The 22,541-nt window shown below is 55.7% G+C and overlaps 1 protein-coding gene across 1 annotated transcript in view; it reads left to right on the top strand.

The window, feature by feature from the left end:
- KIAA1671 (KIAA1671 ortholog) overlaps positions 1–19,683 on the top strand; it is a 61,063-nt gene extending 41,380 nt beyond the window's left edge. Inside the window, exons 2-8 of the mRNA XM_054594161.1 lie at positions 3,978–4,096; positions 5,704–5,959; positions 7,334–7,508; positions 9,302–9,426; positions 11,537–11,670; positions 13,271–13,353; positions 14,560–19,683. Coding sequence (XP_054450136.1) covers positions 3,978–4,096; positions 5,704–5,959; positions 7,334–7,508; positions 9,302–9,426; positions 11,537–11,670; positions 13,271–13,349 — 888 coding nt within the window. The 3' untranslated portion in view covers positions 13,350–13,353; positions 14,560–19,683. The remainder of the gene's footprint in view (positions 1–3,977; positions 4,097–5,703; positions 5,960–7,333; positions 7,509–9,301; positions 9,427–11,536; positions 11,671–13,270; positions 13,354–14,559) is intronic.
- The last annotated feature ends 2,858 nt before the right edge of the window (positions 19,684–22,541 follow it).

A 22,541-nucleotide genomic window follows, 5' to 3' on the forward strand; every position in this document is an offset into this window, starting at 1 on the left:
CCAATGCACATGCTGTTTCAGTACCATTTTTTAAAAAATGTTTGCTGACGTAAGGCAGGCCTCTCTCTGGGACCATTGGTGTTCTCTCTGCATCGTGTCCCTGGGCCGCTTTTGTTCCATGGTGCGGCTACACCTTGCTCCATTTCCCCCGCGCCCACGCTTCTGGGGCATTTGGGTCGTGGCCGGTATTTTGTGGCGGTAACCGACCCCGCAGGGAGTGTCCACGTTCGCAGATCTTGGCAGGCGGGTCTAGTGATCTTCTTGAGATAAACTTCTGGAACCAAAATTGCTGAGGCGAGGGTATGCACACTTTAAATTTCGGGATGAGTTATGGCTTGTTGAAACACGGCGTCTGGTAGCCTGGTGTCCCAGGCTGGGTGCAACAGAGCTGTCATCACAGTCCTGGGCTGAGGCAGCCCTGTTCGCCTACAAGATGGGGAACCAGCGTTTCCCTCCACTGTGGCTCGGGGCTTGGTGAGCTAGTCCCAGCACGTGCTAGGAAACCTGCAAAGCTCTTTTGCGGCGTTCGTCGTAGAGCATGTCGGTGTGCATGTCCTTGTTCGAGCCTCCTGACGCTTCCTGAATAAGGTGGGGCAGGTGGACGTCGGGAGTCTGGGATAGTAGCCCAGAAACCTGGGGTCCAGACCCCCCAGCGCTGCCCCTCACTTGCCTGTGAGAACGAGAGCTGCGCAGCACTTCCTGTTTCTGTGCCTCCATTTCTCACCTGAAAAGGGAGGACTCCAAGGGCCTCGTGGATCTAAATGAGTAGACGTGATGATCCGCATCAGTGACAGCTGAAATACCGCGTGGGGACACGCAGTCCAACGGGGGCCCATGTGGACACATGTGCTTCCACGTTGAAGTGGAAGAACATCCTTGACCTAAAGTTAATTTTAAAAGTCTGACTTTTCGGAAGTTTTTAGAAGAGTGTTGGGCTTTTTGTTGTTGTTGTTGTTGATTTTGAGCGTTGTAGCCATGGGTGCAAGGTGCAAGCCTTGCTGGGGACACGTGCTGCCGGGGTCCGCCAGCATGAGGAGACGAATGATTTGCAGTCCACACAGGTAACCAGGATGCGGACTGGGGAAATTTCTGATAAACAGCCTCAAACCTCATGTGAAAGGTGAATTCCCCTAGATGATCCTAACCCCCGAATCCCTTCAAATTTGGGAGTCTGTGGGGAAGAGTAGTGACTGAGATGGCATTCAACCAAATGCGCGCCATCTACTTTGTCTAGACTTTGAGGCACAGAGACGTTCAGTAGCTTCCCCAAGGTCACACAGCTACCGTGCACCGGAGCCTGGATTCAGAGGCAGCCATTGTGGCTATAGAGACGGCACTCACCCCCTGGGCAGACTGAAAAGAAACGGGTCAACTACAATTATTATTATGTGGGAAAATGTTCTCTATATGTATGCTTTTCAATATGGTGGCCGCACACGGCTGTAAAGCTTTTGAAATGAAGCTACAGCCACTGAGGAAGTGATTTCTTAGTATTTTTAAATGTCAGTTAATTTAAATTAAATTTCAATCGCCACACGTGGCTAGCAGCTACCATATTGGACAGCACAGATACAGAGGCTTGAGGCCTAGGGGACAGGGGAGGGGTGAAGGGGAGGGGCTGAGCCAATTGTAGCTGGGGGAGAGTTCAGGGAAGGCTTCCTGGAGGAAGAGCCATCAAAGCTAAAATCTGAACCACAGCTGGGAAGTGGGGCTGTTCAGCAGGCCTGGAGGTGAGGTAGGGTGGACTGAGGAATATGAGGGGAGGGAAGGCTGGAGAGGCTAGTGGGAGCGTCTAGGCAGGGCTGGCAGGAGAGGAGCGGCAGGGGCCCCCGAGGAAGGGGCACTGAAGGAGCCCCACCACTGAAGGTTCCACAAGCCATCTTTAAGATGTTTGCAGCTTTACCCAGAGGGACCCTGCAGGCTCAGGTTTCAGTTTTGGAAAGTGTAACGTGCAGAAAACATGGGTGATGGGGCCAGAGATGAGGGAGGCAGGGGGACCTTGGAACTGGCCACGGCTGGACGGAATGTTCTGGAAGGAGACTTTCCAGGACTTGGGGATTGAGAGGACAGGAGGGTGAGGGTGGCGGAGGAGCCGGGGATACGCCCATCTAATCCCGAGCGTAATCCAGGGCCCATCCTCATATACATCTGTCCTCAGCATCCCCTCGAGCATCACAGGGTGCACAAGTGTCCCCAGAAGGGGACAGGAAGAGAATGGGTAGGAGGTGGGCGTTTACCTGGCCAGGTGCTGCACTGGGAGCTGCCACTGGCATCTGTGCCCTCAGGGCGACCGCTGTTTTCCTACTGAATCTTTATGACTCTGTGCGCAGCAACGCAGTGAAGGCCACACGGCAAAGGTTTTCTCCAGGCGCATGCTTGTCCTGCGGGGCCGCGTACGCTCCCTCTGTGAGGGGCGGCTTCGTAGAAGCTGTGAGGAGGCACGTCCCCTGCTTTGGGGAGGAAGAAGAGAAACTGCTGGGTGGAGGCGTGCCGCCTCCACTGAGTGCCCACTGGGCTCCGGGCGGGCTCTGCGTGGGGAGCAGAGAGGACGGAGTGCCCACATCGGGGGGTACATCAGCTGAATTGTAGAGTCTCAGAGATGGCACCTGTGTTGTGATCCCACCCCCAGCCCCCCAGTGCCTGGCACACAGTGGGTGCTCCGTGAATGCCTGTTGAGTTAAGAACTTGTCTGTCCAACTCTTCCTGGCACAGAGGTGCGTCCGGGGTACCCAGGCAGCAAGGGTTCAGGAGGAGGAACAGCACAAGCAAAGCCAGAGGCCAGGAATGGGCAGGGTTGGGTGGGATAAGGTGAGGAGGTCAGGAGAGGGGGACTGGACAGGAAATTTTGGGCTCAAAACAAGGGGTGTTGGATTTCAGAAGAGGACAGCACAGAGCCATCGAAGGCTTTGAGCAAAAGATGAAGGCTTTTGAGCAAAAGATGAGTGCTCGGAATATCACCCCCATCTCCCTCCATGTTCCCTCCCCATCTACTGGCCTCATGTCATCAAAAGGTGGAATCTGGAAACATCCTTCAAAGCACAGAGGCCAAGGCTGTTTGAATTGTTACTGTGGCAATGGGCGCCCAAGGGGTTAGAGTTTGGTCTCACCTGGAGTCCTCCGTCTTCTCCCAAGCGAGCACGCTGAGGAGCCGGCAGTGCGTTCATTTAGTGGAGACGGATGGGCTCCCTGCCATCTGCCAGGCACTGGGCTGGGCCCTGCCGCCGCTTCGGTGGTTCCAGCAGTCTCTCCGAGGGATCCAGGCCCCGCGGGGCCCAGTGGTTACCAGTTTGGACTTGTGGGTCCAAGCGCCCAACCCGGCTTGTGGTTCTGCTTCCCACTGACAGCGGTTTGATCTGGGGCGCGTCACTTCACCTCCTAAGCCTCAACGTTCTCATCTCTGAAATGGGGATTGTGATAAGCTCTGCCCCGCAGGGTTTCTGGGGGGCCGTACATAGTTATGCAAGGTGATGCGTAAACATCTCGGTGGACTCTGGACACAAGTTAAATGCTCCGCGGACACCGTGCTGGACGGTCGTTATGGCGGGGAGCATGGTGGCTGTGGGAACCTGGCGTGGGGTGCACATGGCGGGTGCCGGACCGAAAAGTCCCGGCAGCCTTGAAGGTGGACAGAAGGTCGGCCTGGCTGCAGCGCAAGGCGGAGACGGGCTCTGAGGAGCGTCGGGGGCACTGGCCCCGGCAGGACCCTGTGGGCTGGGAGGGGACCCCATCGTCCCAGTTTGCCGGACTCAGCACTGACAGCCCTGCATCCTGTGACGTCCTGGGCAAGCCCCGAACGGTGGTCATGCTGGCGCCCAGCGGGGATATCTGGACCTGCCCCTGAGGGCAGTAGGGAGCTGGAGCAGCTTGAAGGGGGCGTGGTGGGGGGGAGGGTATGATGTGTTTCAGTTCGTGTGAGCTGGGAGCAGGTTCTAAGCGTTTCCCCTGATAATAACCCCGTGTCTGCCTTGCCCTTGTAGGATCAGCTGAAACAGTGTTTCACCAGGCGGCCCCCCGAGGCCAAGGACACTGACACACTAGTACAGGAAGCCGACAGCCAGTATGGGACTTGGACGGACCAGCACCAGAGCGGGGAGAGGTAGGTGGGGCGAGCGGGGCCCCTGGCCATGGGTGGGGCGGGGCGTCTGGGCGTGGATCCCGATTCTATATTCCCAGTGCTGCCTTGTCTGCAATTATAAGAGTAAAGCATTCTTGTTGTAAAAAGGGAATGTAGAAAGTATTAAAAAATAATACTAGATGATACGGAAAATATCCAGCATAGGCAAATCCACAGACGTAGAAAGCAGATCAGCGTTTGCCAGGGGCTGGGGGGGCAGGCGAGCGGGGAGTGATGGCCCATCAGGGACCAGCCTTCCTCCCGGGGTGTGACGGTGTTCCAGAGCCACGCAGTGGTATGGTGCCCAGCATTGTGAAGACGCTGTATCTCACTAGTGGTAGATGTCATAGTATGTGCATTTTACCCCAATAAAAATGTTGTAAAGGAAATGAAACCCACCAGTAATCGCAGCACAGAGAGAACCTTCATTAATGTTTTTTGTCTTTCTAGACTTTTTTCAATATCTCTCTCTGTGTGTGCATTTATAAATATTGGAACATGTGGCTTTACAGGCAATGTCTGCATTTAATATGGCCACTGTTAACGGCTTGTAGGGCGTCAGCCTGGCTAGGCGGGAGTAATAGGACTATGGCAGAGCCTGAGGGCTACTGAGGGAGGCCCAGATTCAGGAGGCAGGCGGGTCTGGAATCCCCCCTCTGCCCCCTCTGGCTGTGGGGTAGCTGGGCCTCTTCTCTCTCTGGGTCTCCAATCCCCCACCCCTTACAGAGAGCTGGGATCTCCCTAGGGGGTGGGCGCCCCCTCCTGTCTCCCAGAGGCACTGCAGCGCCCCCTGCCTGACGTCCGGGTGCTCCCAGCCCTAGGTAGCAGCGCCATCTGCTGCCACCTTGATGATATTTCTCCTCATTTTTTGTGGATTTGGCTCAATTCCACCCCACACCCCAAAGTCCTACCTGTTTCAAGTAATACGATCATCCCAGTGCTGACAAAAAACACAGCTGTGCTCCCGAAGTGAAGCACCAGCACGCCTGGGTCAAAGGTGCTGCTGAAAGGTGTAGCCAGGGGCGTCTTTCTGGACAGACCCCCTATCAAGGAGCTGGTGTCTGGTGTGCCCACACGCTCTTTCTCACGGTAAGGCTTTCCTGTGCTCTTGATGTGGGTATCTTTTTTATGGGCAGGGAGAGCCTTTTTAATTTAACACCTTGATTTATTTATAAATTTTCTATTTTATGTGATTCCCGTTATCCGAGTGGTACCTGAGTATATTGTCATGGGAAGGAATTCCTGAAGTATAAGACGGTCAAGGACATGGATTCTAGAGTCAGTTCTTCCCCTTTTGGGAAAGCTACCTCGCATCTCTGTGCCTCAGTTTCCTCAGCGTTAGCGAGGTTATATTTAATTCCATGAGGTTAGCCCTCCCATTCCACACCCGCCCGGGTGTCCCCGAGCACAGTGAACAGCGCCCGGCTGTGCCCTAAGGGGCTCTCCTACTGGCTCTCCTGTCCCTTGTTCCCTGGTGTGTAGAGCACAGCTGTGCCCTGTTTTCTGCCGCCTCCCTTGCTGGATGTTCAGGTCTCTGGTGCAGCCTGCCTGACCGTGTCTCCCTTCCGCCCTCCCTCCCTCCCTCGTAGCTTGGCCCCGGAGTCCCCGTCCCCGGACAGCAGCGCCGCGTCAGCGCGGAAGCAGCCCTCCAGCAGCCGCCTGTCCTCGCTGTCCTCCCAAACGGAGGCCACCTCGACCGGGGACCAGCACGACTGCTCCCGGGACCAGCGGAGCACCAGCGTGGACCGCTCCAGCACCGACCTGGAGTCCACTGACGGGACAGAGGGGCTCCCTGCCCCAGACACCTGCGCTGCACAGAAAGTAGATGACTTCTCCTTTATCGATGTAAGTTTGCAGCCAGGAGCATGTGTTGGGAACAGTCATTTCTTCTTAAAGGGATGCTCTAGCATCTCCTGCTGAACTGCCCCTTTCAGGGGTAGGATCTGTGTGCCAGGCACCCCTCTGATGGGTGCAGACGGCGCAGTCTGAGAGGGGACTGATCTCTGCGTGTGGCTTGTACACCTGCCACTTACCCGCTGTGGGTCTGGGGGCAGATGCCTCACATCCCTGAGCCTTGGCCTCCATATCCACTTGTTACCAGCGTGGCAGGCTCTGCAGCCTCAAACCACATGGGTTCAGGTGAAAACTGATCCTAGCCCGCGGCTGTGGGGTGAGCAGGAAGTCCGCCTCACCCCTGCTGGGCACTCTTGCCGTGGCCTCGCTTAGCGAGCTGTGTCCCCAGTGCCAGGGCATCCAAGTCTTTCTGCAAATGGGTGCTCATGGTTCTAAGAAAGAGAGGCCCCTCCGGCGTGGGTAACCCTTGTGTGGTCCCCAGGGGCAGCCCTGAGGTCGCGGCTTTTCCCGGACCCAAGCAGAGGCGCCCTCCAGGGTGCCCGCTGCTGGGTCCAGCTGCCTCCCTTTCCAGCCCCTTCCAGATCCGCAGCTGTGCTCCTCCCTCCCCCCCACCCCAAGGAGCCCCTCCTGCAGGGGTCCGGTGGGTTTCCCTTGTCAGTCCTTGAGGCACAGAAGCCTCATGCCTCTCCTTCTCTGACAAGGGAGCTGACCTCCCACCCTCCTGAAGACGCACTGTCTAAACGCTGTGGAGTCCAAAACCTGCTCTCCTGGCAGCAAAGCCTCTTGCCCACACTCTTGGGGATGGCCTCCCAGATTGCCCCCAGAGAAAGATCACCACTGCGTTGGAGGGGAGCTTCCTCCAGGACCCCCAAGGGATTCCCCTCCTTAAGTATGGTCGAGGCATCTCGCTGGCACCTCTGGATAAGGACAGAGATGGGGAAAGACACAAGTTCATCCTCCATGGGGGCACCCACTATATAAACAGGAACACGGTGTGGAGGGTAAGGATTGAATTAGATGCTGTATTCAGTTATTCATTCAGCAAATATCTGTGGAGCTCTTGCTTTGTATTGAGCATCACTCTGGCTTATATGCTCATAGGATGCCACCAGGAGGGGAAGGCATTGTCATTGCGTGCCAGGCACAGGGCTTCATTTGATTCTTGTAATCACCCTACATGATATGTTTCATGGAGAAAGCTCGACTGTGGGTGTTACGTTACTATTAAAATGCAGAAATGCTGGCCCATGTGCCACCTAAAGAGGATCTCGGGCATTGGTGAGGCGATGCACGCCTCTCTCTTGGGTGGTGTCCTCAGTGAATGGCCCCTCACTTTTCCCCTCTTCCTCCCTGCTGTTCCCAAAGCAAACCTCAGTCCTCGACTCAAGTGCCCTCAAGACCCGGGTGCAGCTCAGCAAGAGAAGCCGCCGCCGGGCTCCCATCTCCCACTCCCTCCGGCGCAGCCGCCTCAGCGAGTCGGAGAGCAGGTCCCCCCTGGAGGAGGAGGCCGGCAGCACGTGGATGTTCAAGGACTCAACAGGTGCGCCGCTCGCCTCCCCGGGCGCCACACTGAGCAGCGGGAAGCGGGAGGGTAGGCACCCGAAGGAGCTTTCTGACTTGAAGGCTGTACGGTATTAGAACATAATGACCCAGGAAACTGTGATTTCTTATTCTGCACAGCTTATTAGAAACTAAGTAAAAAAAATTTTTTTTGAGGGGTGATACATTAATTGGGGCTCTGCGGGTTGCAAAGGACAAAGCCACAACTTACTAGGGTTTCATGATTTCTGCTCTTATCCTTGTGAAATTCATCCTATACTCTCCTCAGGCTTGTTTGCTGGTCTTTTTCTAGACTCTTGAGTTGAAAGATGAGTTTCTTTATTTGTCTTGTTTGGTTTGTAATGAATTATTTAAGGCTACACATTTTCCTCTGAGGATTTTTTTGGTTGCATTTTGTATCAAATCTTGAACTGAATTTTGAAGGGTGGGTAGGGGTCAGCCAGGGAAGGGTAGTCCAGAGAGAAGATGAACAGGATCCAAGGACAGAGGCGTGGAAAGAACATTCTGTGCGTGTGTTAGGGGCCTCTCTCAGCTGTTAAAGCAGGAACTGTGCTGGGAAAGTAGGCAAGGCCCACTCGTGGGAAGTCATCATTCCTTACCAAGGAGTTAGACTTCATCTGTAGACAGAGATTCATGGGAGAGTTTTAAGAAGCAAAATCTTTTCTTGTAATGGAAACCACAGCAGGTGACCTCCCCGCTTTGCACGTACCCTTTAGTGCCCCAAAAGCTGCTGAAGGGACTTTTGTTCACTTGGGATTTGCTCATGGCAAACAGTAGGCTGTCAGACCGGGCTCGGAGCTGAGTGAGGGGGTGGCTTCTGACCGGATACCTAGATGCTTGGAGGGCTCTCTCCCCAACTCCCACCCCGTTTCTGTTATTCAAGGAAGTGCTTAGACGCCTAGAGTGACCTTCTCTCTGCACTTTCTTGGTTCTGAGCCAAATTCCACCGAGCTGCCTAGAACGAGTACAGACCAAAGTGGTGACAAAAGCACACAATTGCCCCTAAAAGTATAACATTACCTGCGCCCTCCCCCGCCAACCCCCCCCCGACATGGCAGCAGCCTGCTGGTTCCTGGCAGCCTGGAGGACCCGGCCAGGCACTGAGGAAGGCCTGGGCACACTTCCCGGGCTCGCCCCAGTTTCCTGCCCAGCCTGGGGTCCCGGAGGACCCTTGTCCCCGGTCTTCACTGTGCCCAGGCCTGTGTCCTAGTCCCCAGGAGGATGAAACTCCTCACCCTCGCCCCTGCAAGAGTGGGCACCTGCGGCCCATCTCCCAGAAGTCTCCCTTACGAGGGAGAGCATGAAGGGGGTTCAGTCCCAGAAAGGGGGGCTCGGGGTGAAGGAAGGTGGCTTCCTGGTCCGACTCCGGGCAGCCCTTCCACAGACGGAAGGACCCCTCCCCACCCCTCCCAGAGCATGGCCCCGTGTGCTGGCCGCTGCAGGCACTTCTGTCTCCTTCCCTGCCTCTGCCAGAGAGGTCCCTCTGTTTCCCTGACCTGGGGCGAGCCAGGAGCCCCGGCTGCCTGTGCCCAGTCCCAGCAGGAAACCCATCCTGCTCTGCCTTGCTGTTGGTATCTTCCGGCAAGAGCTGTGCAGAAGAAAGACCATGAAAGCAGGCCCCTGAGTCTGTCCTCACCCGTAAAATGGGCCAGTGATACCTCCTGTCAGGACCGTTGTGAGGATCGCGTGAGGGTCTGTGTGCAAAGGATCTGGAGCCCACGCCTCAATACGCAGTGGCTGCCAATGACATCGGTGCCCTTTTCTTTGCAACAGAAGAGAAATCCCCCAGGAGAGAAGAGTCAGATGACGAGGAGAAGCCACCCAGGACCGAGAGGACACCCGTCAGCCATCCCCAGAGGATGCCCGTGTTTCCCGGAGTAGACCCGGCAGTGCTCAAGGTACCGACCGCACGCCCAGAGCGCCTCTCGCCCTGGCAGCAGAAAGGACACCAAGGACAGGCCCCGTGATCCTGACTCTTACTCTCCCTCCTTTTTTTCCTCCTCCCTCCTTCCTTCCGCCTTCCCTCCCACCCTCGGGTTTGAAACAGTTTGACTCACAAGAAGCTGTGAATCTAGTGCAGATCGCGTCCACGTGCCCCTCGCCCAGCTTCTCCCAGTGACGGCCCCACACACGACCACAGTGTGTTATCAAACCCAGGACGCTGGCCTTGGCTCAGGGCTGTGGACCAGACTTTTGAGCCTTTCACCAGTGACCCTGTGTTTCTTCATCCCCAAACCTGCAGCTCAGTTAGGTCCCCCAGCCAAGCTCCGGCGCGCTCATCCGCCAAGTGGCTGGTAACCCCGTAGGCGTCGGGCCCAGTGCCAGGCACCAGGGAAGCGGGAGCGAGTCCGTGCAGCCTGGTGTCCTTGGATCTGGTCTGCTGGGGAGCGTGGGGTGGCACATGAAATGATTAATTTCCGTTCAAAAGGACATGGGGAGCCGGCCCTGGAACCACACTGCCCTTCTCGAATCTGGAACCCCAGCGGGATCGTGGAGCCCCCAGGGCAGGGCTGGGCCGCCTCCCTCCTCCCCTCCCCAGGCCCTGCAATCATCTCTCACGGTCCTGGGAGCAGTGGTACTCAATGTGGGTGACGGAGGGGACCCTCGTGCCCCTGTTCCAGACCAGGCACCATGCGCTCACATACCCACCCCGTGCCCCCAGCAATGCTGCAAAAGGTAGCTCTTTCCTCCTGTTTTATTGGAGAGGAAATGAAGGTGAAGAGGCTGGGTTGTTTGTGGGACTTCTCAGCTCCTGCTCCATGCCGGCCAGAAAGCCTCCATGGCGGGGCCGTGGGTTCGCGGCTCCTTGAGTGGGCAAGAGTTCTGCTTTTCATGCCGTTTCCTGCAAGAGCAGAAAGCCAGCACATGGCAGATAGGCACGCTTGTCCCTGTAATCGATTTTACAGGCCTTAAAACGTGAATGCCTTGCAGCCACTGTGGTCGGCCAGCAGCTTTCTGGCTTTTTTGTTTGTTTGTTTGTTTTAAGCATCAGAACAAATGACATCTTATAAGGCAGCCTAACACAGGAGGCAGCAAAAGGCCCTGCCGACAGGCGGGGGCCCGTGGCGATGCCCCTGAGGCCCCTGAACGCAGGTGGAGCCATGCACTCTGTGAGGACGGGGCACTTGCCATTCATGCTACTGCAGGCTCCCGGGCGGGGGCAGCCCCGCCTGCCCTGGGCGCTCTCGGCCGAGGGCGCCGCTCAGCATTTGTGAATGATCAGAGGAGACTGCCTGGCTCCTTCTGGAAAGAGTCCTGAAGTTGGAGGTGGGCAGACCTGGGGGCTCTCCCAGTTCTTGAAAACTGGGAGACTTGGGACGAACTGCTCGGCCTTTGGCCTTCAGGCTTCTCCCTCATAAATGGGGAAACCTGTGTCATATAACGTATGCCTGGTGGCGTCCAACCGCTGGGTGCCGCGTGCGCAGAGCTGCCAGGAGGGCGGAGGGGATGGCTGCCGTCGCGTTGCCGAGTCGGGGACTAAGGCCTCCCGCCACCGTCACACACATGTGGCTCCCCACGGGGATTCTGTGCAGGCCGTTCTAGGTCATTCTGTTCCCAGCGCACCCGCCACAAACGCGTGAAAACCCACCCTGCCGTTTTCCAGTGGGAATCGCATCGTAAAAACTGCGTCTTATTGCAGTGGATGCAGGAGCAAGGGGCTGAACAGAGGTGGGCCTCGCCTGCTGGTGTCTCCGCCTCAGGGTTCTCAGAAGCTAAAGGAGATGGAATGTCCAGGCAGAGCACATTACAAATGGTGGCCCTTCTGCCACAGGCCGTTTCTGTGGCCTTTGGGGGCTGGCCCTTTGCTTCCCAGTGGCCACGGCTGGCTGCCAGGACAGCAAGCCTGACCTCTGACTTTCCTTTCCCTCCCAGGTCCGGTGGCATCTCCCGCGCCCCGGTGTTTCCTGCCTGGGGAGGCCCCGTTGTCACCACGCAGTGGCGGTGCTGTGGGATGGGACCCTTCCCCACACCACAGGTGGTTACAGACTCGCTCTCTTCCCTCCCCAGGCTCAGCTGCAGAAGAGGCCGGAGGTGGACAGTCCCAGCGAGTCCCCCGGCTGGGCCCCGCAGCCCAAGACCCCTAAGTCACCCTTCCAGCTGGGCAGTCGCGTGCTGCCCACCAGCGGTGAGAAGGACGAGAGGTGAGGCGCCTTGGGGTGGAGGGTCCCTCCGCCCTGGGGTTCAGGATGCACTTCTGGGGGGGCTGGCCCGGTGGGTCACACAGCTGAATGGCAGTGGCATTTCAGCTGTTTGTTCCTCAACCTCGCAGACCCCCACTGCACCCCGAGCCAGGCAGCAACCGCCCCAAGCCCTCCAGGACCCCGGGGTCTGGCGCTTTCTCTGAGGTCAGCCCAAGTCAGGGCTTAGGCGCACCTGTGTTTGATCGCAAAGGCAATGCTCGCTCACAGTAGAAACTCCGGGAAATAGAGAAAGAATATGAAGCAGGGACCAAAATCATGAACTGACCCTCCCCCAAAGACCACCCATTATCGACACATGGGCATCTCTCCTTTCGTTGTTCGGTTTCTTTAACGCACTTGAGATTCTAACTTGTGTGCAGCTTCTTTTCCGGTTACATGTTTCACGGAACCATTTCCCCATGGCCATTAAACAATCTTCACGAGTGTAATTTTTTCTGAAAAGATGTTTAAGAACGATGACTTTATTGCTCTTTGTGAAATGGTGTGTCCTTATCATAAGCGATTCTGAGAACACAGAAAAGTGCATGAAGAAATAGGGAAATAAAGCCCTCAAAATACCCCCATTTAGATGGGGGCCACTCAGTGCCTTCTCCTTGAGAAAATTCTCTGCACTGTACACGTGCGGTTTGAGTGCTTTTATGCTTGCGGGCTCTTCAGTTTTGAAAAAAATTGTAACAAATATTACCTCCCCTGAACAGTCATTGTTATTTTTCAGTATATTATTATATCTTAGGGGCATTGTATTAGTCAGGGTTCTCTCCAAAGAAGCAGAACAGAGAGAGTGTACACACCCAGCCGCACACAGAGGGCTTGGGGAAGAGGGGGAAAGGGAGAGAAAGAGAAACTTATATTAAGGAATTGTCCCTTGTGATTTTGGAGGCTGGCAAGTCCAAGATGTGCAGAGCAGGCCGCAGGCTGCAGACCCAGAAAGATCTGAGGTCACAGCTTGAGTCTCCAAGTCGGTCTGTTGGCCGAATTCCCTCTTTTAAGGGAACTTGGTCTTTTTCTGTCATGGTTTCAACTGATTGGATAAGACCCACCGTGCTATGGAGGGTCATCTGCTTGACTCACAGTCTCCTTATTTAAATGCTAATCTCATCTAAAAAGACCAGAGCTCCTCAGAAACACCTAGAGTAATGTTAGACCATGTACCTGGACACCGCAGCCCAGCCAAGCTGACATAGAAAACCAACCATCGCAGGCCTTCACGTGGTGGGCAGATGGAGAACTGAATGGGCGTTTGGGTGGCAGATGGTTGGATGGGTAGAAATAATTTTATATGGGCACGACTTATAGCTGCAGATTGTTTCAAAGAGTAGACATGCCATGATTTTTTTAACATTCCCATTGTTGGCTGCTTTGACTGATTGCGGTTTCCCGCCTGTCAACCACGCCGGCACAAGCATGTCTGTCATCTGTGAGCGCCCTGCTCAGCACCCCCCTTGGCTCGGCAGGTGGGGAGCTGGGTACCTCACGGCCCTGCCTGCAAGGTGCCCTCGGCCTCGCTCACACTTGCTCCTCACTGGCTATGTGGTTTCAGATCTGAAGAGCCGTCGCCCCAGTGGCTAAAGGAGCTGAAATCTAAGAAGAGGCAAAGCCTGTATGAGAATCAGGCTTGACCAGGTACGAAGGGGCCCCCAGTGGGTCACCGGGCGGAGCCTGCAATGCCAGGAGCAGGGAAGGCGGGCGAGAGGGCCAGGGGTGTCATGTGTCATATGTCATACCCTAGATCGGAGGAGGAAAACCGTGGGTGTGGGTATTCTTACTTCCTGGAAAGAGTGTGGCAATGATCTGTTCCCTCTTAGGGATAAAACGCAGCCAGGCCACCTGGGTGGTGGGGCGAGGGGTCAGGCAACCGGGGCCCTGGCTGGCCCTTCTCGCTGCGTCTCAGTCCCCTTTTGTAAAGTGAGAGGACAGCGTATCAAAGATCAGCTTAATTGGAAAGTTGCCCAATTTCTACACTTATATATCATCTGCATAATTAAAAAATAATTTGAAAAAAAAGATTTAAAAAGCAAATGATTAGATATGCCCTGGTGTAGGGCCCAAACCACCGAACATCTTGGACCTCAGTTTCCCCATCTGTGAAATGGGGCAGTGGCACCCATGGGGCCAGCCTGTCCTGAGGGCTCGCTGCAGCGGCACCTTGGGTGCTTCCTCTAAGCCCCGGGGAGGGGAGCGCCCAGTCCACACCCCGTAAGCATCAGCTCTGATGCAAGCAGCACGGGAGGCCCCCACCGCCCCTTGTCCACAAACCTGGAATCCGGACAGACAGCAGGGCGCTGTCACCTCTCGTATAGTGACAAAACCTGGCCTGCATGGATTTTAATGCTCTTTAGACTGTTTTCCCCACTTGGTAGGAATATGTATATGTTACACTGCAGGCATATCTGTGCTTCATTATGGGGGTGTTGCATATGTTATACAATATTTACATAAATGTATATATGCATAGATGCATATATACTTGTATATCAGAACTCCAAAAAATTTCTAAATTCTGCAGTAAACATCTGCTGAACGGCTTTGGGTACAGGCTCGGAGCCCGTGTTTATCTTGGGTTTAGGGCTGCGCATGTGACATCTCAGCGAAGCCTCCAAGCAGCCCATTTGAGGACGCTGAGGCTCGAACCCTGACCTGTCTCTGTTTCACATTGATTCCACGGCGTCCAGCCACCCGCCACCTTCCTTGTCCCACCCCTCAGGAAACAAGCAAGCAAACAAAAAACCCATGTCGTCTTTCCCGGCCTGAGGCTTGTGAGGTGGCCATCTTGGGGAATACCAGAAAAAAACTGCCCCCCTACTGACAGGACTCTCCCTTCCTCTCCAGACGGGGTCACTGCCACGTCTAATGAACAGAAGCCTTAACTGTCACAGCCCCCAAGATGAGGCCACGCTGCTGCCGTTCCGCCTGCACAATGGTTCCCTGCCCGGGCCGCCCCTCCAGCCGGTGCAGAATGCTGTCCAGGGCCCCCGGCGCTCCGCAGGCGCTTCCGGATCGGGTCGGATTGGATCGGGTCGGACGGGGCGGAAAGGCTCATCCGCCTCCAGCGCTCGCCCGCCTCCCCTGACAGCGCTTCAGGCTGGGAAAGAAGCCAGGCTGCCCAGAAGTGTCCACACTGGCGGTTGGGAGAGTTTATGTTAAAAAATGTACATTTCTGCCTACTTCAGCAGCAGCCCCGCGTACGTGGATGTCCGGCTGGACCGTCTCCCAAGGCTCTGGAAAACACCTGAATGGTGGAAGCACCTCTTCCCCCAACCCCAGGGCAGGTCTTGCTCAAGAGGACTTCGGTTTCCTGCTCTAACTGTGTCCAAGGCAGTTCCACAGGGCGGGAGGTTCTGATTACTCCTTCGGCCAGTTCTGTCTCCCTCTCGAAGGATCAGGAGCTCTGATTTTTTAAACATACCCATCCTTATCGTTAGCCTTCCAGTGGGGCTACCTGCATAGTGGACCTCTTGTGTCGTGTGTCATTTTTGTTTGCTTTAGAAGGTGACAAAGCAATAATCAGCCAATTCCCCCTTGAAATTTGCTATGTATATATGTTTTCATGTTAAAGAATGGGAGGGAAAGAGGTGTGACCGCTTTGCTTGAAGTATGTGATCATCTCAGGTTATCTGACCCCAATCCAGGCGTTTTAAAAATTCCAGTGGTCACGCTGGTATATGTGTTCCTGGTTTCTCTTCTTTCTGAGCTCTGATTTCTGTGGAGTGACCTTTGTCCCTCGGCCTCACGGGCTTGTAAACTGCAGCCCGAAGGGCAGTGCCTTTCCCACTCGAGCACCAGACCGGCCCTGAGCGTCTCTCTCCAGAGCTGTGTGTGAGCCCCGCCTGAGCCGCGGCCCGGAAGCGCCTTCCCACACTGGCCTCAGAACACATGCACAAGTGAGGGGTTCCTCTGGTTCTTCTCACCTCTTTCTCCCACCAACCCTCAGGCTGAGCTCCCCCAGACCAAGGGCTCTTTTGAGGTTCAAATGCAGGAAGGCAGGGCCTTGCTGAAAGCCCTTCTCTGGAGGGGAGTGCCCCCGCCCTGCACCGCCCCAGGCCGGAGGGACTCTGGACAGCAGCGCTAGATCCTAGGTGACGATGTGTAAGGTTTTCTTTGGCTTTTTTCCCCCGTCTTGCTAGCTCTACTCTATCCTCTTTGGAAACCCTCAGCACCAGCCCCCTCCCCCTATGAAGCCCAAAGCCCCAGCAAACGTCCCAGAAATGCCTGGCTGGCCACCTGCCACACCTGGGGTTGCCATAAACTTAGTGCCAACCTTACCTGGGAGACGCCCCTTGGTGAGAAAGATGCTCAGGCAGTTTGTGGGGCCACCTGTGATGGCCGAGGGGCCCAGGGGCTCAGTTTGCGAATGGGTCCACGCACAGCACTGACTCGACATGGAAGTGGGGGACACGTGTGTGCCCCACCCCCTGCAACTTCCCAAAAGGTGGAAATCTTTCTTCATAAATCCATTATTTGCAAATGGTGTCAAAGCCTCCCTTCTCCCCGGCCACCTCTCCAAGAATCCCTGTTCATCTGCCCATCATTCTTTTCCCATCATCCGCCTTCATTGACGCTTTCCTCTCTTGGGGGAGGGGGTGGGGTGGAGAGCAGTCTCCTTTCTCCCGGTGGAGACAAACGCCTGTGCCCGGAGCGCCGCTGCGTTTCAGCACCACGGACAGGGACGGGCCGCCCTCCCCCGCCCCGTCCCCTTGGCCGCGCTTTGGCTGCCTGCTGATGGGCGGTCGTTGGGCCCTGTCGCCTGCCAGCCTGGTGCGTCTGGAAGCCTCCCGGATCCACATCCGTGTCTGGAGGTTGGGCCTCGTCCGGTAATAGTTGTGTTCTCTTCATTCCCTAAGTAAGTGGCTGATCAACCCTCCCTGGCCCTTTGGGGGTTGATTTCCCCCAGGAACTGCTTCAGTTGACTTGTTGTTTGAGGCCCATTTCTTGTTTTGTAACAGTGTTGATGCGGTAGCTTTCCAGGTCCGTAGGTCCCCTATAGGACACTGCTAGTGTCCTGACTTCCGTTCTTGGCTGCTTCTCTCTTTGTCTTCCCGGAGGTGGGAAGGGCCCTTCCGTACCTTCTTAGGCTACAATAGGAAATGACCTGTCCTCTTCAGTGAGTATATCGGTGCTCACCACGCACGACTCTCTGTTCTGAATTCGTCATGTTTTAGCCCAGCTATACCTGGCAGGAAAGAAAAGCGCTTGGCAATGAGACTGACCTGGAGATCTTTTGCCCAACCTCCCCGCCGCGCCCCGCCACCACCCACACCCCTTGATTGGAAATTAAGAGCCAGGTAATTCCTTGGTGATTAAGACATGCAAAGTCCACCCCTTTAAACTGACTAGAGCAAGTCCTGAACATCCTCCTCAATCTCTTTCTCTTCCTGCAGCCGCACCCTCCCCTGCAGGGCAGATGACCGCAGCAAGTCAGGAGCGACCCTCCTCACGCAGGTTCCCTGCTAGCCCAGTGCAGGGAGGTCAGGAGGGACAGGTGCTCAGAGCTGGGCCGGGAGGCGTGTGTTTCTCCTCTTCCTAAACTGGGTGTGCTCTTTGGGGCAAAGCAAGGGTTTGTATGCTAGTTTCTGGAGTTCGCCTAGAGCCACCTTTGGAAATCTGTCTCCTTTTAAATGAACTTAATATGCCTTAATCACCTGTGTGCAATCCACTCACCTGCCCTCCTCTGACCTTCCTCCTCTGGGCCGTTGGCTCTCCTTGGGTGGGAGTCTTGCACAGGAAGCGCGTGCTGTGGGTGTGTCATCCCCGCCCCACCCCGCTCAGTCTGCCTCTCTCCCCGCCCTCCCTCTGTCCACTCACACACACCCTTTGCCCATCAGCATTTTGATGGATGATCTTTTGATAAGTTTGTATCTTTTTCCCTCCAGTAGATCCCCTTCTTCAGGGTCTCTTGCCTAAGGAAACAGAGGCCTTTGGCCTGTGAAATCCCCTGGCAAGGCCTCAGAAAGCACGTTGCAGAGAATTGCTCAGTGCCATTGGAGAACTTCCAGTACAGGAGAAGCCTCTCGGTATTTGGGATGGTGATCTGCCAGGCTCAGGTTGTCTAGGATTTGGGGAAAAGACAATCAGATGGGGATGTTTCCCAGGGGGACAGGCCAAGTCATGTGCTTTTGGACAAATGTATTTTCTTTTGTGCATCCCAGGAAGTGAGGTCAGCTCCAGGTATCACTAAGGAGTGAGACTAGAAATAGGCGTAAGCCTGAGACCCTAAACCTTAGAGACTGTGCAGGGGATTCAGAAAACCCCGGGGTGTGATTTCTTAAAGGAGGCCCCAGCCACCCCCCTCCCCCGGTGCTGATAGCCACCCTGCCCACATGTGCTCTCCTGCTTTCTGTCACGGAGCCCCAGGCTGCCCCAGGAGCTGGGCATCATCGCAAAGCTCCAAGTCCACAGACGTGCGCTCAGATCACCTGCACTAACCGCCTCCTTCAAGGTGACTCGGGCCTGCGTGGAAGACAGTCCACCCAAGTAGAGGGCTCTCAAGCCTGCCCCTCCCTCGCCAGTTTCTGCCTCTACCCCTCTGTCCCTGCGGCCGGCCCGCAAAGCCCTGTTCCTTAAAACAGGCAGCTAGACGACTGTTGCCGTTGTACGAATTCGCATTTCGGGGTGAGCCCGAGGGGAGGTGGGGAGGCAGGAGAAAAGCTCTCTCCTGGTCGGGGGATACTGCTGCCCACCCCAGTGAAGCCCTGGCAAGTCACTTCAGTGACGGAGAACTCGCCATCCCTCCGATTGTGCCTTTCCTCCTCCACCACGTGTTAAAATGAGAAAGCAAGCACCGCGGGGCATCGTGATGCCATCGGGTTGGAGGGACAGCCGTTGGGTAGAGGGAGCCATGTGAAGCGGGCAGGACCCGCTGGACTCCTGGAGGGGGCTCCGCCCCCATAGGGGGCTCTGTGCCGAGAAGCTGCTAGGAATCTCCTTGTGGGAATTCCTGGCCTGCGAGGGTCCAGGGATGGAGCCCCGTAGAGAGCCAGTTGGAGAGAGAGTGTGCTCACTCTTGGCCGGTCTGTCTGCGGCTCCCTTTGCCCACTCCACCCCTCTCCAGATGTCTTTCTTTTGCCTGGGTTGGTCCCTGCAGGGAGCTGGGCAGAAAGCCAGGCCCTGGAAAGTCAGCCTGAGGTTTCCAGCAAGGTGTCCTCTGAGCCCGCCCCCACTTTCCCAGAACCTCCTTAAATAGCTACCCTCGTAGCTGGCGCCATGACATCTTCCGCGAATCAGGCAGGCACTTTTCTGACAATCTCTGGTGGCGCCACGCCCACTCAAAAATCTTACGCCATTGTCAACAAAGAACCCGAGCTTTCTAATGATCTCATTCCACATGGCCTTACAGATCCTGTAAATAGGGGGCTCGCAAAAGTCATATATTGTGTCATGGAAGATATTTTGTACTCTGCCATTTCCTCAATCATACCAATGTTCTAGAAGTCATGCACTTCCCCCGTGATTTTGATCCTCAGAATGCTTTGTAAGATGCGGGGAGTGGAAATGTATCTGTGTATACTATATATTTTCCTAGCCTTTCTTCTGGGTCCCTTCGTCGGGTAGCTGAGTCCTGACAGCGAAGGAGCCAGCGGCCTGCGTGTAGGAAGGTCGGCCTCCTGCCTGAGGGAATCCTTGCATTTGCCTTAGAACTCATGAGCCCTGGCAGTTCTGCGCAGAGGGCGGACCAGAGGCACTTTATCCAACCCCAGAAAGAACCTCTAATCGCGTGACTGAGACTTCATCCAGAAAAAAGCCTATATTTTTAACATTAAAACAACGGGGCTCCCTGGACCTCACAGAGTATTGGACGTCGACAAGTGCTTTTATATTTTGTAACTGCAAAGAGGTTTCATACGCACATCAAGAACAGTTGGGGATCTGGTCAACTGCCGTGAAACCAGATGACCTTTGCATGTACAGAGATGTTGCATTCAGACTATGGAAATAGCAAATAAAGCGTTGACGCAAGTTGCATTGGAGAAGTTGGTGTGTCAGTGTGCACATGAATAGGCTGTCCCGTGCGTGCCGGCCGTCACCGGCTGAGCCAGCCTCTTGTCTGTGCTGAGCTGGGCGCCAGACAGAGAGGACCACAGGCACAAAGCAGGCTTTCCATTCAATGGGGCAAGCCCTCATTCGGCCACATCCTGGCTGCGGGGCCTCTCGGAGCGTTGGTTCTGTAAAATGGGGGTGGGCAAGTGACATCGGCGGGCAAGTGACATCGGTGGGCAAGAGTTTAAGGCAGTGGTTCTCATGCGTGGATGGTGTCCTCCAGACGACCTCTGGCAATGACATTTTTGGTTGTCACAAGGGGAGAAGGAAGCTGCTACCAGCATCTAGTGGGTGGAGGCCAGGAATGTTGTTCAGCATCCTACAGTACAGAGGATGAGCCGGCCCCAGGTGGCAATACTGCCGAGCCTGGGAGCTCTGGGTTAAGGAAATGCGGCACATGAAATACTGGGTGCAAAGTAGGATCCTAGAGGATCTGATGGGAGGGAATCATGTTCTCATGTAGGCTGGCCTCACCTCTGCCTTTCCCCATCTATCCACAGCAGGTGATGACCGCCTCCCAAGTTAAGGGGTTGAAACCAACTCTGCCTTCCATAATCCCCACTGGGAAGCACCCCCCTCCCTGGGTTGAACTGTCCATAATTGGCAGAATCCTCTGTGAATAAATATAAGAAAGTGATCGGCTATGCTGAGCGCTTTGCTTTCGTGATGCGTCAGTGACCCGAGCAAAGAGAGGATCCTCCTTTTCCTGGAGATGTGTCTGTGGCTCCGAGACTTTCAGTGACTCACCCAAGGTGACACAGGTCCCTCACCAAGTGTCCTATCAGCATCTCAGGGGTGCGGGGTAACCAGGTTTTATGTTGACTTGCGGATGTTCGCCAAAAATAGCAACAAAAGAAAACCGTGTTGCTTAACAATTCACTCCCTTGTCCCTCAATTTTATTCATTCATTAATCATTAAATGCCTATCATAGGCCAACTGACACTGTTAGACACTTAAAATGCATGGATCTACTTCTTTGGTCATAAATAAGGCGACTGCCGTAGTCACCTGGAGAGGCCGGGCCCTCCTCCTCCTCTCAGCCGTGCACCTGGGTAAGTGACTTCGCCTCTCGGAATGCAATTTTCGAACCATCCGTGAAGTAGGACCATCATTCCTCCCCTAAACAGGGCTGAGTGAGGGGTACACATGATGCTATGGAGCGTGCACAGGGACTCACACACAGTAGGTCTTCAATAGATGGTAGCGGTTATTCGTGTATGTCTTTTATAGGAATAAAAACAGTCTTAGGTGGGTCTGCTACAGCATCCCACGGAAATGGTGGGGTGGAGTGAGACCCAACTGGAAGTTCTGTTTAGGGCGACTTGACTTAAAATTCAGGCCACGGGGCACGTGGAAGAATTGAGGGATTTGGAGTCCCTCACTTGGAGAACTGGAGCCTGTCCAAGGCTGTCAGGTATCTCAGTAAGAAGATGGTGACACTGAGAAGCCAAAGAAAGGGAGTAGGGGTGGCCCCTGGAGAATGTCGTCCCCCCGGGAAGTCATCAGAGGCCATGGCTGAGGACACACAGGCCCTGGGGCCTCCCTGGGCCCGTCATTGGAATGAAATAGCCCAAACAGAATCCGGTAGACAGGCCGCTGGCTCAGCAGGCCGGGTCGTGCTGGGCTGTCGGAAATCGCCCATGAACAGGACGCTCCTTGCAAAGGGAGATTGTCTGTAGGTGGCGCTGGCTTCTCTGTTCTTCCTGGGGCGCCAGCAGCAGGTTCATTCCGGAGTAAGCAGTGGGGGGCAGAGAGGCAAGAGCTGCCCTTGCAGGCCCGAGCCAGGGTGGTCTCCTGGGCACGCAGAGCTGGCCCCTGCCCGAACTAGGGGTCCATCCACCTGGCTGGAGCCGAGAGGGGGGACCTGAGACAGCCACCAAGCCCAGCCACTGTCAGAGAGCAGTGGCCAGGGTTGAGCCCCCGGGCGTGTGCTTAGGGCGGGGAGCCTGCAAAGATGAGGAGGTGGGGTAGGCACGTTTGGGGGCTGCCATGTCTTCTGAGAGTCTTCCCTGAGCGAGACCAGGCCCTAGTTCCTGCCGAGACTGGGCACAGGCCGGACAGCCAGCCAGCAGGCTATGTCCCGAGTATATGGGTCACTCAGCTGTGTCTGCCAGGGGTGGGAGTGTGGGAGCTGTGCGTGGGCGGGCAGGCGGCAGGGCGTGTGTGGTGTAGATGTGGGTGCTGGTGAAGCACTGGATGCCTGAGATGGGTGTGTGTGTGACAGAGGGACAGACAGACACAGGCCTTCTTCGTGTGGGGGGTGAGATGTGACTGCACAATGACCATGGCATTTGCGTGAGTCTGCGTGTGCCTGCGGGGGCCTGTGCTGATAAACCGGAGCACAGCCCCACGTGTCTGTGTGTGCGCAACAATCAGGAGAACCTGTCTGAGTGACCGCTGCCAGCCTCAGGTATGTGTCACGGACCCCGTCAGGGTGAAGGGAGCTGTGTCTGTGTTCCTTTAAGTGGCTGATGCTCAGGAAGTGCTCCATCCGTGCGTGAGGAATGAGTAACCAAATGAACGGAAACTGGGCGGGGGCTGGTGTCCCAGGACCTGGTCCCGCATCACACTTTCTCTGCACGTCTGTCTGTCTGTCCATCCCCCGCCAGCCTGTGGTCTCCTGCTCACCCCTTTCACCCAACCCAGAGCCAGGCCCTGAGGAGGTGCTCATGGAAGCTGGGGAACGGAGTAATAAGTGAACAGAGGACTGCAGCCTGGGGTGCAGGGGTGGGGGAGAGAGTCCTGCAGAGGGAAGGCCCTGAAGCCTGCCCTCGGA

This window comes from Pteronotus mesoamericanus, unplaced genomic scaffold, assembly GCF_021234165.1.
Source record: "Pteronotus mesoamericanus isolate MK-2021 breed Mesoamerican mustached bat unplaced genomic scaffold, CSHL_Meso_final scaffold_507, whole genome shotgun sequence".
NCBI lineage: Eukaryota > Metazoa > Chordata > Mammalia > Chiroptera > Mormoopidae > Pteronotus > Pteronotus mesoamericanus.